Source organism: Bidens hawaiensis, unplaced genomic scaffold, assembly GCF_021521415.1.
Source record: "Bidens hawaiensis isolate Kalapana, Puna unplaced genomic scaffold, B.hawaiensis_p1.1 tig00011343_1, whole genome shotgun sequence".
NCBI classification, from domain to species: domain Eukaryota; kingdom Viridiplantae; phylum Streptophyta; class Magnoliopsida; order Asterales; family Asteraceae; genus Bidens; species Bidens hawaiensis.
In genome coordinates, this window is record NW_027491883.1 from 572,481 (window position 1) to 592,025 (window position 19,545).

At 32.1% G+C, this 19,545-nt stretch overlaps 1 protein-coding gene across 1 annotated transcript; it reads left to right on the forward strand.

The window, feature by feature from the left end:
- Positions 1–9,657: 9,657 nt before the first annotated feature.
- Positions 9,658–19,342, forward strand: LOC143537746 (LEAF RUST 10 DISEASE-RESISTANCE LOCUS RECEPTOR-LIKE PROTEIN KINASE-like 2.5). Its single transcript, XM_077031444.1, has 2 exons — positions 9,658–10,445; positions 18,257–19,342. Exons 1-2 carry the CDS (start codon positions 9,696–9,698, stop codon positions 19,313–19,315), a joined length of 1,809 nt encoding a protein of 602 aa, XP_076887559.1. The 5' UTR covers positions 9,658–9,695; the 3' UTR covers positions 19,316–19,342.
- The last annotated feature ends 203 nt before the right edge of the window (positions 19,343–19,545 follow it).

Below are 19,545 nucleotides of genomic sequence, written 5' to 3' on the forward strand. Positions count from 1 at the left end.
AACGCTTAAAAACGGCTTTTGTGAAAAAAAGTAAAAAAATTGATCGATTAACGATCAAATCTGTTTTTTTCGGTGAATCGATGATTAATTGGGTATGTATTGATGATTCCGAGATGCTGGGATGTGATTTCATGGATAGATTCGTAAAAAAAGGAATTCGCGTACCTATTATAAGTTAAGGTATTATTGTATTGGAACTTTTGCCTTATTATCCGAATATGGTAAATATGTTATTTGATACTATTTTATACACATTTAAATTGTTGAATACCACATTTTAGGAATTAGCAAATGACAACGGATGTCGGGTACCAAAACTGAACCGGGTGTTTTTGGTGCCAATTCACTACTCATTTTTTGTGGTTTCGGGTTCGGTACGGTTTAGCTCGGTTCCGATATTTTCCTGATTTTTTTCCTCGCTACCGGTGCTAATACTGGTATCTATTTTTGGCGATATTTGGTATTGGTATTATTCGGTATAAGCTCATCGCTAAATACGAAATTTGCTTGAGGGAAATGTTGATTATATATCTACAATGCTTATTGTTAAAACCAAAAGTTTTAATGTGCGGTATTTGGAAATATATTGAAGTTTTAGTCATATAACTTTTGAGTAATTCAAAAAAAAGATTGGTAATAACATTTTTACACATGCAGAAATATTTTTTTAATACTATCAATATGAAAGCATTTCCTTCTAGCATTTTTAACGGGACATTTTTGAGCTAACATTTTTACACATATTCTAACTTGTAAATCAAAAAAGCATTTCCTTTGAGCATAAGAAAAATAAGTGTCTTAATTTCTAAATGCATGTCAAAAGTTCAAAATGTTATTTTCAATTCATTTTTGTTTATGTTTTTTATTTTTTTAGTGTTTACGTTCTGATTTGTCATGTTAGAAGGGTAGATAAATATTCCAAACCAAATCGCTTTAACTACAACTTCGGAAAATAATACTGAACGGTCAGAGTAGGATGGTTGGTTGGACTTGTCGTTTTTAACAGTCAAAAGGTTTTATAGCCCTGCTTGCGGTGCGCACATATGATGTATATATGTGTGAACCCTCTGGTGGGCAAAAGTGAAATTGCACTAATTTTGACGTTATTTTACTAATCTCGTGAAAATAACGTTAAAAGTGACGGACGGTTAATCAGGCATCATGTAGTGGCGTTGATAGCCGAAAGACAAGGGTACATGCACCGATCAGCCGGTCCCGATGATTGAGTGCTATGTGCCTTATGTCCAAGGCTTGATGCAAAACTACTATCGAGCCGGGGGTCTCACCGGAAGCAGCCTCTCTATCCTTATGGGGTAGAGGTAAGGCTGTCTACATCTTACCCTCCTCAGACCCTACCATAGCTTTGCTATTGGTGGGATATACTGAGTACGATGATGATGATGATGATGATGATGATGATGATGAAAAGGTTTTATTTTTACACTTTGTAGAATTAATCGGCTTCTTTTAAAAATTCATATAATTACTCGGTATTCTATTTTAATATTATAAAAATGTTTATGGATATAATACATTAAATATGACTTCAAACTAAAAAATATATAAAGGTAAATTGTCTGTTACTTGATCATTTTCATATTCTAACCGCCGGTCGGACTTACAAACCGACAAGTTGTTACTATCAAACCACATACTCCAATTGACAATTTGCTTAAACATGAACGGTTTCATTGGTTCCTGTGAGTTTTAAATGCATCTAGTGCATTCATAGGTTGTTTTATCTTCGATAAAATGTGTTAAATTTATCTTAGGTTTTCATAAAAAAAGACTACCAATATAAAGTCATATACAAACTTACTTTTGAAAGAGAAGAAGTAACTATTTAATGATGTTGGAACAATATATGTTGTTGAATACGTTAATTTCCTTTCTACTTCTATTTTTCTTCCTATGTAGTCATTTCCCTTTTAGAACATAGCCTGCATGGTTTATATACTATATCATAAATATGACAGGAAAAAAAAGTACTATTTCATATTTACCACAACATATATAAATGACTATGCACTGCTTGCAACACTTAATTTAAACTTGGTTCTTCATTATATATCACAACATATGCAAATGACTATGCACTTCTTGCAACTCTAAATTTAAACTTGCTTCTTCATTATGTATCACTTTGTTAGAGCATTAAATCTCATTCCTCATGCAACCTAATTTTTATAAAAAAAAAAGTTTTAAGCTTTTCACGTAATGTGATACATCTATTTAGGGCAAGAAAGTAATTTAGCTTCAATTTTAAGAAACTTAAGAACATTGTTCTTGTATTTGGTACAAGTGTTGATGCATCATCAACTAGTCATTACAATTTTGTCCATCTTGTTTACAAATCTATGCACATAAAAATGACTATAAAATGACCCCTTGGCTTTTTCAAAGAATTCATTCATTCAGTTGTATGTTTGTCCTACATCTATGAAGAAATGAAAGTGGATCGACCACATACTTTATAAAGTGGAGGCCCTAACCAAAACCGCAACTTAAATATTCTGTTGTGTATCTTAGAAAACTAACTAGCTTTGCTTTGAAGTGGTTTGGTAACTCAGTTTTGAAACTTGGGTCAGTTTAGTTTTTGGTTAATAACTCAAAACTTAAAACAAAGAATGATTTGAGTTGGAGTTTTAAAACTTTATATCAATTAGATTTAGTTAACAAGAACACACACACACACACACACAATGAATTTATCAAAAAAATCTTAGCTTAGGTTTATGGACATTTTAAACATTCATTCTCTAAAATTTAACATCAATTTTAAGATAAGAACATTGTTCTTACATTTGGTACAAGTATTTTGAATTAAGACATTGAAGTTGATGCATCAACAATTGGCCATTTACAATTTTGTCCCTCTTGTTTACAAAACTATGCCTATCCACATTGGATGATAAAAGAAATCTGGGTGAAAGAAATGACTATAAAATGACCCATTGGCTCCAAAGAATGTATCAGTTTCAATGTTACGGCTATTCAGTTTTGAAACCTGGGTCAAATCAGTTTTTTGGTTAATGACTGAAAACTGTAGCAAAGAATGACTCGGGTTTGAGGTTTAAAATTTTATTTTAATTGGATAAATTCTTTGGTGTTACGTTAATTTGATTACATCTATGTACTATTTTTTAAAATTGTGAATATACCGTTCTGAGGTATTCATATCAACCCACATTCCTAAGTCGCCGTTTTATCTTTTGGTTATACGAGAACACGAGATGCATACTTTACATGCGTTTCCTAGTTGTCGTTTTATTTGTTGGTTATAAGAATACCCGTACTAGGATCGTACTTCAACAACAGTATACAACCGCAAGTTGATACTATAAGTTTGAAAATAGTTCAAAAACGAAGCCCGTTTGTTGCGCACATCACTACTAATTTTTAAATGAAGATCAAATTTAGTAACAGACGTCTCATTCTATATTTTAAAAGACTGAATATTAATTTCTCACTCCTTTACCTTGTATATTTTATGATTGGAAGAAAGCAAAATACAATAAACCATAATGTATTCATATGATTTAGTTTAATAGATATAGACTTAAGTACGATGCAGATAAAGTTAGAATTATTAATCAAAAAGATAAAGTTACAACATTTTATACTTTACTTAAAGCAACAATAAAAATACCGATGAATCCTACTTAGAAATGTGCATCATTCTTTTCTTTGTGGCATTTGAAGCGAAACTACTTGCGCAATAACATATTTATTCAACACTTGGCCGGTCACCACTATGTCAAAGACCCTTTAGTAATTACAATGTTTTAAGTGCACAATATATTTGTATTATGTTTGGTCTATATGAGATTCAGGGCCGGCTCAACGTCCTAGAAGGCCTAAAACTAATTAAAATGTTGAGACATTTTTCTTTTCTTTTCTTTAAGTGTATAGCGCTAGAGAGTATACAAGAACTACAAAATATGAATGATATGCACTGATAATGGATATGAAGCAATCCTCATTAGCTTATGGCCTATCAATGAGTTACTAATTCTATAAGAACTCTAATTTCAAAATTTCATAATACATAACTCTAATTTAAAATGGAGGCCCTCTAAAAATGGAGGCCTAAAGCCATGTCCTCATTTAGCTTACCCACGAGACGGCCCTGATGAGATTTGTATATAGCTTGTTACAAATTGTTTATAAAGCTACCTTTTATTCTTGAAAATCACATAGAACAAAACGGTTAAAATAAATGGCGTGAAATATTAAAAAACATAATAAAAGTTCTATGCTTTTCAACTTTCGTTTGTACGTATGGCCGTCCACTTTGGACCATCGTTAATAATGGGTCCCGTAGTGACTAAGTCGTGACCACTTAATATCTACTTGGTCTTTAAGTTTTGTTTGTGCGTGTATACTCCGTGGGTTTTTGAAGTTAGTAGTGGAGCCAGAACTTATAGGGTATTGTCATATTTGGATTTCTATCAACTCAACATTAGAAGTTTCGAGTTGGGTTAATCGGGTTACTATTACTAAAATTCTAATCGATTTAAAAAACCACTAAAATCACTAAAGTTTGACAACTATTTTCACTCAAGTTTCATATTATTGAAAAATAAGTTTTACATATAATTTTAAAATTATTGGAATAATGAAGTGTAAAAGTTGAAAAAAAGGAAAGACACCAACCTAAAGCGTGCGAGTAGCAAATAAATAAAAGAAGGATTGAGTCTACTGTTGTAGAAATAGATATTAAATCACACAAATTCACCTCTCTTTCTCTATGTGAATCAAAACTAATTGGTAAAAATTGTTAATTAAATCTAATTGATACTGTAGTTTGCTAGTTTCATACTCCCTCCGTCCCATTTTCAATGTCTATTTTTTCGTTTTCAGTTGTCCCAATTTAAATGTCATTTCTATACATATAAATTCAATTTTCAATTGTACCATTACTATTAAATGTCAATTTTTAGCCAATGAAGAAAAATGGTTTTTAGCCATAATAACTTAAAAGACATTATTGTCATTTTACAGCTCATAAAATAAAATGATCAAACATTTTTTAATTTGTGTGTTTTAGGTTCCATGACATTTAAAATAGGACGGAGGGAGTATTATGTTTAAATTACACATCCAATCATCTCCTAGTTAGCTACAGATTATTTTAACATATGCAACTACTATACATCAAACTACATTTGGCACACATATTTCAAATTAATCAAATTGAAATAATTTTAAACGTAAATTACATCGCTTCATGTTAGAATATTAATTCTATAGTTATTTGTTTATACTATGAGGCTGGTTTTTTAGACTAATCCTTAAAAAACCAACGAGTCACACCCTAAGCATAGCAATTTTATCAAAAGATTCATTGAATTTTTATTGAACTCTATAGAATTATAATTGTTCACTTTTTTATTGAATATAAAAAAAGAATAAACGAATTGATCATTTTTTGTTCTATCGCTGGATAGATGCAAAGGGAAATAAAGGTTTATTATCCACCTTCTATAAATATTCAAATCAGAATTTCCCTCGAGAATGCCCAGATATCTGAGATTACAACGACCAATACATGTCATTGTCATTCGATTCAGTTCTGAATAATAAGAAATCCTATCTCCTTTTTTATTTTTACCAGAAAAATACAAACTTTAGGCAATTAACTTATGCTAATGTGTTTTACTAAATAGAAGAGAATATGTTAATAATAATAATAATAGTGGTGGTGGTGGTGGTGGTGGTATAATAAAAAGCTTTTAGGAGCTTTAAGCACAAGCTTTTAAGAAAAAACTTAAATTTATTGAAAATTCTTGTTTAGTTAGAGTAGCTTGAAACTTTTATGTTAGGAGAAAAAACTTGAAGCTAAAAGCTCAACTAGTAGTGTTTAAAACTACAAGCTTTTAGCATTTCACATTTTACAATTTTGATACTTGAACTTTCATCACCTTTTGTTAATTTATGTAATAATTTCATATTTAACCCTTATTCAAAACAAACTACCACCTATGATTTTTTAAAAGGCCATAGCTTTTTCACACTTCAATATTTATTTTTAAAAATTGCATCATAAAAACAAACATTTTATTCTCTTTAATTTGATTATCATATTGTTATACTTCTTTAACTTTAAAAAATTAACATATAATGTGATTATTGGTTAGGATCGGCAACAAGTCGAGTCAGGCAAGCCCGGGTCATGTGTAAAACCAAATTAGGTTCGGAACGAGTCGATGCAAAAACGGCTAATTTAGTCCGGTTCATGTTGGTACGTTTTTTAGTCGAAAGGGGTCAAATCAGAATAGGTTTCGGATTAGAACGATGCACCGTGCGAGCACCCAGCTAGTTTTATAAAAAGCTCCAGCTAATCTACCAAACACCTAAATATTTCTAAAAAGCTACAGCTAACAGCAATCAACTATAGCTTCCAGCCACCAGTTTTCAGCTACAGCTACCAGCTAGTTTTGCCAAACATGCCCTAATGTATTACAAAATGTAAATGGTGAAATGCCCTAAAGAGAATTTTGGACACATCATTGGGTTTTTTCTAAAAAACCCTTTTAATAGGCCGCCTATAGCATTATATACGGCCTATTGATAGGTTTTTAAAAAAACCCACCATTTTATATTATCATGTTTTTTATTTTAGTTTTTTATGTTTTTTCCTTTTCTTTTTATGTTTTATGTTTTAATTTTATTTTTTTTCCTTTTTATATTGTTTTTATAATATTTTTTTAAAAATATATGTGTTTTTGTAACAAATTTTTTTTCAAAACAAAACATTATACTCATATTACACCAAAACAATAAAAGCGTATATACACCAAACCAAAAAAAATATTATATACAAAACATCAAGTTTATGCAAAATAAAATAATATATATACAAACTAAAAAAACAGGGTGCCGTCGATGTCAGGGGCCGTACACGTCGCATCGTGAACATCGACGTGGTTTTCGGCCTTGAGTCTAACGGCCGGTCTGTAACATCCCGAAGATTTCCATACCAATTTTGTAAGTTTAGGAAGTTGAGAGACTAGTTAGTCATTTAGCTAAAGATTTATGGAGGCAGCACATGTTTAATGACTCATCACTATGAAATAAACACATGTCACATGGTGGCAACACAAAATAACATGTCATCACATAACAACCAATACCCTCACAAAGTGACATGTGGCTAGTGACTAATCAATATGAATACCACATGTCAACACCTTATGGCATGACGCATCATCAGGAATGACAAATGTTGCATGGTGGTGGGTGACGGTCCGAACGGGGATGGCTATAAATAGTGAGCATGGGTTCCTCATTGTGGCATCCAAAACACCAAAACACTTTCACTCTCTTGAAATCCGCGCCACCGAGTTGAAGTCCTGATGCCACTCTAGAGTTCGACATTTCATATCCCGACACTCTACGTATAGTCGAAGTACTACTCATTCGTCCTTAAGCGTTATACCCACTTTAAGGTAAGAGTTATGTATAAGATATTTCAACTCACAGCTTAGATCTTAGTCGATGCTATAACTTAAACCTTGGAAATTTTATAGATATATTTAAGCTCTTTATATATAAATGTTTACAAAAATAGACGTTTTCTTTATTATTAAGAAACATAAAATTTTACATACAAAGGTAATTGTCAATTAACGTTTTTCTAGAAGAAATGCTAATTTCTTTTTATATAAAAGATAATTATAAATAATTAATCAAAAAAACATGACGTGCATGTAGTAGCTGGAAGAGTGACAATACCGGTAGTCGAGTCTCTTGTCTAAGGATAGTAATTCATATAAATTTCAATCAACTGTGAGACCCGTTTACTTTCCTGAAGAGTTTGATGAGAGTTTTCGAACCTATTAGGCCAAAGCATGCTACACCAAACGTCATATAAACCAAAAGGTTTTAACTAATCAAAGTAATTATTTTGAATAAATAATGTTTCTTTTATAGGAGGCCATAAAAGTTATATAAACACGGTTTCTTCTAAAGAAAGAAAGATAGAATTTAGATGATTTATTCTAGAGAAAGAACTGTCAATGTTAAAAAGTAGATTCTTATAGACTAAAGATCTAAAGTAATATTTTAACAATAAAATATTCAATCTATGTTTAAAGCTATTTAACCAGACTAAAGGTCTGAAGCTAGATTGTTTGATATAGATTAATTATTAAACTATTATTCCCGAACTATATGTCTGAGGTAGTCGTTCATCAAATACATGGTAGTTGTTAATTGAGCAACTCGTCAAAAGGTGAATACGTTCAAACTTTTTATCGGTCATTAAGATAAATGAGTTGTTTGTCTTAACTCTTAACAAGTCAGTCAAATATTTATATAAAAATTTAAGGGATTACGTGATCCCTATTAAATTGCAAGGTAGAAAATAAAAACAACTCAAACCATTGAAAGTCTTACCAATGGGAAGTCAATAAGTCAATTCCTGCTAGCTCATCTTAAATTTTTATTCGTGGATGAGACTTTGATCGAAATTGAAGTGTTACACGTACAGGACCACAGTTCAGTCGACTTGGTTTATACCACCATTTCTTTAGAAAAAAAAAAGAAAACATTCAAATAATCAATTTTGTCGAGAATATATAATACTGTTGGGGTTGCTTTATTCAACACTTACCATTATAAACTTTCAAGTTTCAATTGTACATGTTGCCCCAAGTTGGGAGTCTTTAGATGAAAAACCGTGCTAGGCCAAAACGTGAGGTGTTTCGCCTTCTATTCCCGTCCTAACTTGTAATATCACATTATCGCCTTGGTATATATTGGATCATCTACAATACACTAGAGTATCATAACACATTCGATAATATCCACTATAGTAAAATATATAATTTCAAGTACATACCAATGTATGAATGAAGGAAACATGTAAAAGATATAAACAAAAGTAACCCCCCCCCCCTCCCCCCCACAAATAATAATAATAATAAATAAATAAAAATAAAGGAACATTCACTGGAGGTTCTGAATTTCTATCCCTTTAATTTAACCTAAAAAGGTATTGTTTTGTAAAAAACATTTTCGATTTTTTAAAAACTTGTCATCACATCTCATTTCCAAACTATAGAGATACACGGACGACTCCATACATATAGGAATATCTTTATCTTTTCCTAAAAATGTGAGGATGGGTATGGCTGTATGAGGACAGATATGAGGACAAAGATTAATGAAAAGAACATTTCTAAGAACATCAGAACTAATATATATATTTCGAAATTCTTAGCTCAATAAGAACATAAATTACAAATATGATTCTATATGTTTATACTTCTGTTATAATTTATATGAATACCCGATTTAATATTTGCTATCTAGCATATCTTTTTAAAGAAGGTTAACTAGGTATCTAAAAAAGTGGTATATGTCTATTGTCTACAAAATATTCAAATGTCTTATTATTTAGCATTGTGTGATGTTAAGTTAAGATTCCTTATTGCCGTTTCAAAAGGGGTAAAATATTAGTGGAGTCGAGTCAAAGTCTTGACGATGTTAGTGAATGTGGAAAACATTGAGAAAGTGATGGGATTTGGTATGGCATAAGAGACGGGATAAGTTGTGCTTGTGAACGTCAAAGCTTAATAATAGAGTTCCCATAGATTAGCCAACTCTTCCAGAAACGTCATGCAAAAACACATACACTCGTCTAATTTATAAGTTGCTAGGTGTCAAGTCTCTTCTATTGTGCATTTGAAATGAGTCACTTCATCACTTTTGTGTCCATTTTCCTAACCTTTTCACCTCTTCTACGCTCTGCTAAATATGGCAATACCACGTGCCCGAAAAGTTTCAGTTGTCCGGATTTTGGTCCCTTCGAGTTCCCTTTTTACAAAACTAATGACGCTGGATGTGGTTTGATCAAGGTAAACTGTACTTCGGGTAATGAGAGTATTCAGATTGGAGGACAGTCATATGAGATTGCTGGCAAAGATTATTGGCTTGGTCCTTATGTAAGCATCCAAAACAGCACATTTCAAAAACTTATAGAGAATAGGAGTTGTGAGGCTCTTTTGAATAATTTCACTTCTCCAACTCCTGATTTGTTTTCCATTTCAATCAAACCCTACATGACTCTCTTCAAATGCCTGAAACATTCCCGTAAAGGTGTAAAAATCGATAGCTATTTTGACCAGCCGAATTATAACAGCTACAACTTATGCAGATACCACAATTTCTACTATCAGCATCCCATCAGCAATACATCAGTTCCAGGTGATCTCCCAACTAGTTGTCAAGTTATACAGCTTCCAGGGAGTTTGCAGACTGAAAATGGCCAAGTACTTATTGATTATACCGATATATTCTCTCTTCTCACTTCTAGCTATTCAATTCGTTTTTGGTCACCTTCCTGCAATGAGTGTCTCAAAATAGACAACTGTAATTACAACTATAAAAACTTTGATTGTTCAGATGCCGAAATAGGTATTTTACAGCAACTTTTCCTTGTCCTCTTTATTAATCCTTCTTCTGGGTACATCAGATATGCCAACATAAACCTGCAATAAATTTACTGCCCTATAATATGACTTATCATTTGTTGTTTAATTACTGCAGGAAAACAAGATTTTAAACCATATGAGAAACAGCATAAAAAACTGAAAATGATCCTAGGTAAGCTTCCTCTTCAATCGTAGGTATTATTACTACACAAGCCAGATTCTATGTGAGGGTATATAAAGGGAAAATTCCCAAAATAGCTCATTTATAGAATGTGGTTCCAATTTTGTCCCTCTAAATTTAAGTTTTCAATTTTGTCCCTTTGATATCTCGTCGCCGGCGACATGTTAGCGAACATCGACGATGCGTTGACATAACATAGGGTTGACGATGCGTTATGTTGTTAACCTAGGGTAGGAGCGATGCGTTAATGTTTAAAGCAGGAGTTCCACGATGCGTTAGCTGATAACGCATCGCTGCTACCCTATGTTAGCAACATAAACGTATCGCGTCGCCGGCGACATGTTAGCGAACACCTACGATGTGTTAACATAACATAGGGTTCATGATGCGTTTATGTTGCTAACATAGGGTAGCAGCGATGCGTTATCCACTAACACATCGTGGAACCCCTGCTTTAAACATTAACGCATCGCTGCTACCCTATGTTATCAACATAACGCATCGTCAACCCTATGTTATGTTAACACATCGTCGGTGTTCGCTAACATGTCGCCGGCGACGAGATACCAAAGGGACAAAATTAGAAACTTGAATTTAGGGGGACAAACTTGGAACCACATTCTATAAATGGGCTATTTTGAGAATTGTAAGGCCGCGTTACCAGTAGCCCTACTTTCGTGTTGGATTTACTCATAAACGCAGTTCTAAATATCAGAGTTAATTAAAATATTCGCGGAATATAAAAGCTTTCATAAAACATTTCATAACAAAACACATCTTGTCTTAAAACAACATCTTGTCTTTCAAAATAAACAAAACATTAGACTTAAACGTCTTGAGTCTTCCGATGCCAGCCTCTTATTCAGTGCCACGTGTCTCCTCAAGCGAGCTGCCTCATCCTACTCACCTGCGTGCATACTAAAAGTCAGCTATGCTGAGTGAGTTCTAGTTAATCATACATTATACAATACACATAAACTTATATTCTTTCATTCATACTTTCATACTTTCATACTTTCTTTTGTATTAACTTGCTTTCATATCTTACGTTATAAAGAGCATTACGCCCTACATTCCTTGAGTATTATTAGGGCTCGGTACCCTCCTTCCTCGAGTATTATTAGGGCTCGGTACCCTCCTTCCTCGAGTATTATTAGGGCTCGGTACCCTCTTTCCTCGAATATTAGTAGGGTTCGGTTCCCTAGTTCTTGAATATTAGTAGGGTTCGATTCCCTCTTCGTTACCATACAACCATACATCATACCTCGAGTATTATTAGGGCCCGGTACCCTCTTCGTAACCATACAACCATCCTTTCCTTCTTTTATTAACTTTATCACATTCATACACATAAGCATACATATCATACTTACCTTATACATAGCGTTACAACCTGACAGTACGTGCAATATCCGAAGATCGTTCACGTACCATCAAGCAGTCATTCATACATATCACATTATGCACATAAGGCATACACTTATCTTTTAGGATAAGCGTATTAACAAACATATTGAGTATGCACACAGCCCCGAAAACATAACACATAAATGGGGCTAGAAACTCACCCGAATCCTGTTACGCTCTCCGTTAATAGTTATTCCCTTCTTGAGCTGTGCACGGCTAACTGTATAATATTTACACGTATCAATTAACTACTACTACTCATGTTGTATTTCTATCTTTATATGACCCACAACGAACGGGGGTCCGGGGGCAGCGCCCCTGGCAGCGGGGTCTAGGGGCGGCAGCCCCTAGCAGGGTCCAAGGGGCAGAGCCCCTGGCTGGGGTCGACAGCTTGGAAAAATTTTATTTCCATTAACTGTCTTAACACATTTTTCATTAGGTTTTTAATTTATTTTCTAATCGAACTTGACTTTAGGCGAAGTTAAACCTTAGGCGAACTTAGCTTTAGGCGAAGTTAAACCTTAGGCGAACTTAGCTTTAGGCGAAGTAGCTTTAGGCGAAGTTAAACCTTAGGCGAACTTAGCTTTAGGCGAAGTTAAACCTTAAGCGAACTTAACTCAGGCGAAGTTAATTAGTTAGGCGAACTTGCGTGCAAGCGAAGTTAAGCTTGCAGGCGAAGTTAAGCTTTGCAGGCGAAGTTATGGCTTTGCAGGCGAATTTATGGTTTTACATGCGAAGTTGCCCAGTTCAGCTACGGGTTTAGTTTTTATCAAGCATTTTGGCGATTTTAATACCCTTGTTATGGTTCGACATCACCCACTACGTTCCCTAACCGTTTTCGGTCGTATATATATCTCGTATATACTATAAAGCTTGGACCTTTAAGTAAAAACGTTCAATACTACGTAAACTTTAAAGGTCAAGAACATACCTTTAGCGCTCGTTCGATCTTGGTTAGCTTGTTTATGCACTCTAGATCTTGTGTAATAAGATCTAATACCAACTAACGTTTACTCTCTCTCGGGTCTTGCTCGTTTATGGTGTGTGTGCGTGTTTGGAGTGTGTAGAGATTATGATGGAAATGAAATGAGGGTTTAGGGTTTTAGGTTGGTTTAGGGGATATTTATATCCCTTAAAACCCATGAACCTAAGGCCCATTCTCATTTAACTCATCTCAATTAATCTAAGTCCATGATCCGTTCTTTACTCGATATTAATTAATTAATAACGCGAAATCACTAAACGTAACTTTCTTTATTCAACATTATAAATTTTAGGATGTTACAAGAATTTTCTCGTATATAAATGTAAGCATAAATAGAAAGATCAGCAAATACAAGAGATTTCTAACAAGAGTAAGTAATAGCCATGGTGCTTGAATCTTGATTGCGGTTTGCATCCTTATTGTTTTAAAAAATACATTCACAGACTCACGATTGTTCACTAGTTGTAACATGTTTAACTCACACTAAATAATCTATTAAGTTTCAACAAAGTTCACTAACTCACATTGTTTTATAGAAATTTTGTACAATTTTTATCCATTTAATGAGAATTTAATGGTGTTTTGTTTTAGAGTTTTCACCAAAATGGGTGAAGAGGAAAATGTATTTACCAGTATAGGTAATTTGAAAAGTAATTACCAATATAGGTGAGTTACTTTTTTCTCGGTCTTAATTCCATTGAATAAAAACAATTCTTATTAAATATATATTAAATATCAATATATTACATTTATAAAATCAAGTGGCTTGTATATAAAAAAATAAATTTTTTGGTCATATCATAACAATAAATAAAAATAGTAGTAAGGATTTAAAATATTTTTTTAAACTTGGAATTTTCTAATAAATTACTTAAAAAACATTTTTAGATAAGTATGTAAAATCTTTTTTATACATATAACGTAAATTTTAATATGTTTATTTTTTTATATGTAGATGCCATACTATTTTTTAATATATAGATATGAAATTATTGTTGTATATGTATAATAAAATGAAAATGTGTGTATATAGAGGATTTTTGTTTTTCTTGTCGTTAACATTGTAAAACAGATATTTTAAAAATATAGTTTTTTTTTGAACGTAAGCTATACGCGTTGCAGTACCACATCGGTACCTTCACAAATCTAACTGATTCCGTCCGAACAGTATTGGGACCTGTATTAGTATTATTGAAACCGGTATCGGTACTCATCGATGTATCAACATCTTTTTGAACATATCACAATTTTATTATTGTGAGTTTTCCTAAATTCTTTATTTTAGGTATTTAGAAAAATAAACTTTAAGATAACATATCCTCCAACTGTTTTTCTCTAAAATAAAAACTAAATTTTAAATTGTTTAAATGTTTTTTAATTCTCAGCTAAAGATGTTTTTTAGTGTTTCCATATATGACTAGACTAAAGAAAATATTTAAAACAAAAGGTTATTTAAAAATGATTTAAAACAATTATTTTTAGTCATAAATAGCAATTATTAATATTTATATATAAATAATATACGACTAAAAAGACGAAGAAGAGAAAAATAATTGATTTAGTTTCTAACCTTTTTCAAAGGACGTTTCTAATTTTTTTTTAACTTCCGCATAGAATTGTTTTTTAGTCATATATATCGTAACACTAAAAAACATTATTAACTAAGAACTAAAATAAATTATTTAAACAAAAAAGTTTAGATTTTTATTTTAGAAAAAAAAGCTGGAGAATATTTTTTCGAAAATCATGTTTATTTTTTATATAATAAAAATTGTTTTTATTCAAAAGGATAAAGAGTGAGAAAAAAGAAATTGCGCCTATTTTGGTAATTACTTTTCAAATCACCTATATAGGTAAATACTTTTTCCCCTTCATCCATTTTTGGTAAAAAAACTCTTTGTTTTAATTTCAAGTTCAAACTCTTGTTCAAATTGGTTAATCGCGATTCTGTCCTTACGAAAATTTGAAATCCTCATCATAATAACTTTTCAACGAAACTTGTTGGGTTCCAGTGGTGATCAATCAAATATTATTTATTAAATCTGGTTCAATATATGTCAAATAATAATTAAACCAATTATTATATATAACAAACTAGTTATTATCCCCGTATTACGGGGATTGTTTAAAATTTTCGTTTTTAATGTTATGAATGTATTTTGTTTTTTGAATTTTAGTATATTTATTGTAAGAAGTTAATAATATACATGAACATATTTTGATTAATTCATGTTGAGTTATGTTCATCTTTTAATGAAACGTTGAATAAATTATCTACTTAATTTTTATATTTATTCTTTTATGTTCATTTTGTTATAATTTGGATATTATTTTATGAAACTTTTCATTTAAGTTAAACTTATAAGTAAAAAGAATCGATAAAGTAACTAAATCCATATTGGAAAATTAACCAAGGGTTTGATTATAGAGTTTGTTTTACATTTTATGTTTCTAATATTTATACATCTTTTATTTATTGTAAGAAAATTAATAATATACTTATGGATTGATGATGAAAGTATATCACACATAAATGAAATGTTATAACCCGTTTAAAAGCTATATGGGTTTGATGAAACTCATGACCCGCTTATTTTTTTTACAATAAAATTGTTTCATAATTATAAATAATATCTTTAAAAAAAACCTGATATTAATTTTTTGTATATCATGTTTTATAGGATTTTCATATCAAATATTTGGTGAGATTAATTTGTAATATAATGAGATGTTATAACTCGTTTAATGGCTATCTGGGTTTGGTGAGACTCATACCCGTGAATTCGAGTCAATGCATGAGAAACCACAATTTACAAATAAAACAATCTGGTGGCTTGAGAGAAAATAGGGAGGTTTCGTTTATATATATATTTAAAAGTTTGGTGCCGCAAATGTCTTATTGGGCCACTTGGCGGCACCGACCTGGTCCGCAAAGTTTGTTTTTGTTTCTTTAGTTAAGTCATTGTAACAAACTTTAGTTCAGTCATTGTAACGAACGTAATGAAAACCGAGCGAACGACAATTTTTTGTGTTTTTTTATGTTTTAGTTCCGGGATCGACAACAATCGGCTTTTTTCAACGCTAGAATTTTATCGACTGACGTCACCCTATTGGTCCACATAAACTTTTATACGTTTTTGTTTTATATTTGGTTTTAGTTCCGGTACAATAACACACATAACAGAAGTTACCGAAACCGACCGAATTCGGCCCGACTTACCGGCTCGATGCTTGGGGCCGACAACACTTGGGATTTACCACCGTTCGAGTTTTACTAGCGCGTCGGGTAAAAAACTAGTTAATTAATATTATGCACGGCGGAATAAAAATGAGTAATCAGCCCGTCAACGAACCCGACAAGATCCGGTTACAAAACCATACGAGCACGGTATATAATAAACAATTTATTATAACTACCAATGAGATAAATATATACCTTAGTTAATGAATAACCGGTTGAGATACCGAGGTTCAATGAACAGTGCCAAGTGACGAACCAAACTGGATAGGTTGCGATGGCGGCGGTACGCTGGGCAGCAGCCGCTGTCCGGGAGGAGCAGCGGATGAAACAGCAACCAGCGAAGGAGGCTGTTCGTTCTTATTCTCCGTTAAAAACAAAATAGATTAGATTTTGGTTTTGAATTATGGAGGTTTCAAAATTTGAAAGTAAGGTACTGATTACTGTTATTATCTATCAACATTTTAAGATTATCATCATAATCTTGTATTTAATATAATAATATGTAGTTGGGTTCAACTCCAAACGTTCCACTATTGTTTAAAGTGGAACCAGTTTATTTAACTAGGAAATAAACTATATTATTTATAACTATTACTAGTTTTTATCCCCTGTATTATGGGGGTTGTTTTATATTATTTGTTCTAATATTTATTTATTTTTTTAATTTATATTTTTTTATTGTATAAAAATTAATAATATACTTATGGTTTGATGATAAATTGTTTCACAAATAAATGAGATGTTATAACCCGGTTTAAAAGCTATATGGTTTTGATGAGACCCGAGACCCGTTTATTTTTTTTACTATGAAATTGGTTTTTTAATTATAAATTATATTTATGAAAGTTAATAATATACTTATAGTTTGATGAAACCCAAGACCCTTTTATTTTTTTTACTATCAAATTGGTTTTTTAATTTAAATAATATATATATATATATATATCTTTTTTAAAATAAATAAGATATTATTTTTTATTATATCCTATTTTATAGGATTTTTACATAAATAATTTGGTGAGAATAATTTTTAATTTAATGAGATGTTATAACCCGTTTAAGAAATATATGAGTTTGGTAACACTACTACATAAAGAGGTATTTGGTACGGATTTTTTGCTACGGAAAAAATCGGTCGCAAATTTTGCTACGAATTAGCTACGTTTTAGCTAGGGACACATTTTGCTTCGATTTTGCTACAACTATTTTGTTGCAAAAAGAAATTCATAGCAAAATCCGTAGCTAACTTGAGAAAATAGGTATTATAAAAAAAACTTTATAAAATCGGTAGCAACATCGGTAACAAACTTGAGAAACCAAGTATCATAAAAAAACTTCATAAAATCGGTAGCAACATCCGTAGCAAACTTTAGAAAATAAGTATCATGAAAAAAGACTTCATAAAATCGGACTTCTTAACCGAGTATCATAAAAAGACTTTTTCTTGCTTACGTGACCTCATAACCGAACAAAACCTTCAACGAGAAATAATGCGCAACTTTAATGCGAGCCGTAGCTTTGATACCAATTGTTGGCCCAGACGGATCAAACAATCATATCAAACGAACTTATCAAACAAACGAATACGAGATAATGGGTTAACAACCCTCGACTCTTTTCATATAATCAAACGAACTTAACAAACGAACTTCACGAACCTATCAAACGTACATGGAGATGAGATTCCTTAACTCTCTCTTAACTCTCTCTCATAAAACTAATAATCTAAACCCTATATATAGACTCATTAAACTTGCTCTCCAAGACATACATTTCCTAAACCTACTACAATTCAAATAACTAAATTATAACTTAACAATATAAACCTTTAACTTTACTAATAATTCAATATTAATCCTTCACTAATACCTTTAGCGGTGACATCAGGGTGTATAGCAGCGACAACTATCGTCGCTAAAGCTCTTATTTTTTTTAGGGAACCCCGTATTTGACATAGAATAAAATACTTATTAACCAAATTACATCTACTTGATATTTAAGAGTTCTGTGTAGGTGTTGCAACTCTCTGCTTAGGAGCTGTGACAACATTAATCATCACACTGTGCTTAAAAAGGAAACTTAGGTTGAGAAAAAAGACCTACAATGTCAACGCTGAATTTTTTTTAAAGAATAATGAATTTCTTGCTCCAAAAAGATACTCTTATTCACAAGTTAAGAAGATTACAACCTCTTTTGAAGTCAAACTAGGCCAAGGTGGCTTTGGGTCTGTGTACAAAGGATCATTAAGCAATGGAAATTTAGTGGCAGTGAAGGTTTTAAGTGCATCAAAAGGTAACGGTGATGATTTCATTAACGAAGTTGCTAGTATGAGCCGGACGTCCCATGTTAATATTGTCAATCTAGTGGGATTTTGTTTAGAGGGTCATCGAAGAGCTTTGATATATGAATTCATGTGTAATGGATCTCTTGAGAAGTTCATATACGGTCGAGGGTCTTCAAATATTAGTCAACTTGGGTGGGAAAAGTTGCACCAAATTTCTATCGGGATTGCTAAGGGTTTAGAATACATGCATAAGGGCTGTAATACACGGATCTTACATTTCGACATAAAGCCCCATAATATTCTTTTGGATCAAGATTTTTGTCCTAAAATATCTGACTTTGGGCTGGCAAAGCTATTCCTAGAGAAGAGAAGTATGATATCCGTTTCGTGTATGAGAGGAACACCAGGGTATATCGCGCCTGAATTATTTTCTAGTTATGGGATGATGATCCTAGAAATGGTTGGAGGGAGGAGAAATGTCGAGCTTGAAGTTGATCATACAAGTGAAATATACTTTCCTCATTGGATATATGAGAAATTAGTTGAATCAGAAGAACATGAACTTGGGCTGCATGGGATTGTGAGTGATGAAGAGAATGAATTAGCAAGGAAAATGATTATTGTGGGTATGTGGTGCATACAAACTAATCCCTTGAACCGCCCGGCTATCACCAAGGTGTTGGAAATGTTAGAAGGCGGCCTGGAGTTATTGGAAATCCCTCCAAAACCATACATGTTTTCACCACAAAGATCAGTCGATCTTTCAGCTACAGATTAGTTGTATTTTTATGGTTTACTACTTATATTTTATAATGTTTGTGCCATTAAGTATGGCTGTGTTAGTTAATTTCTAATAAGTATTAAGAAAATGTGTGTGTATACAAGCTAATACTACAATTATTCTAAGTATTACAATGCAAGGTTAGCTTAGTTAATTAGGTAGTACGTGGAAACAAATGTATAATGTCACAAATGGGTAGATTGAATATTTCCATTTAACCACATGAA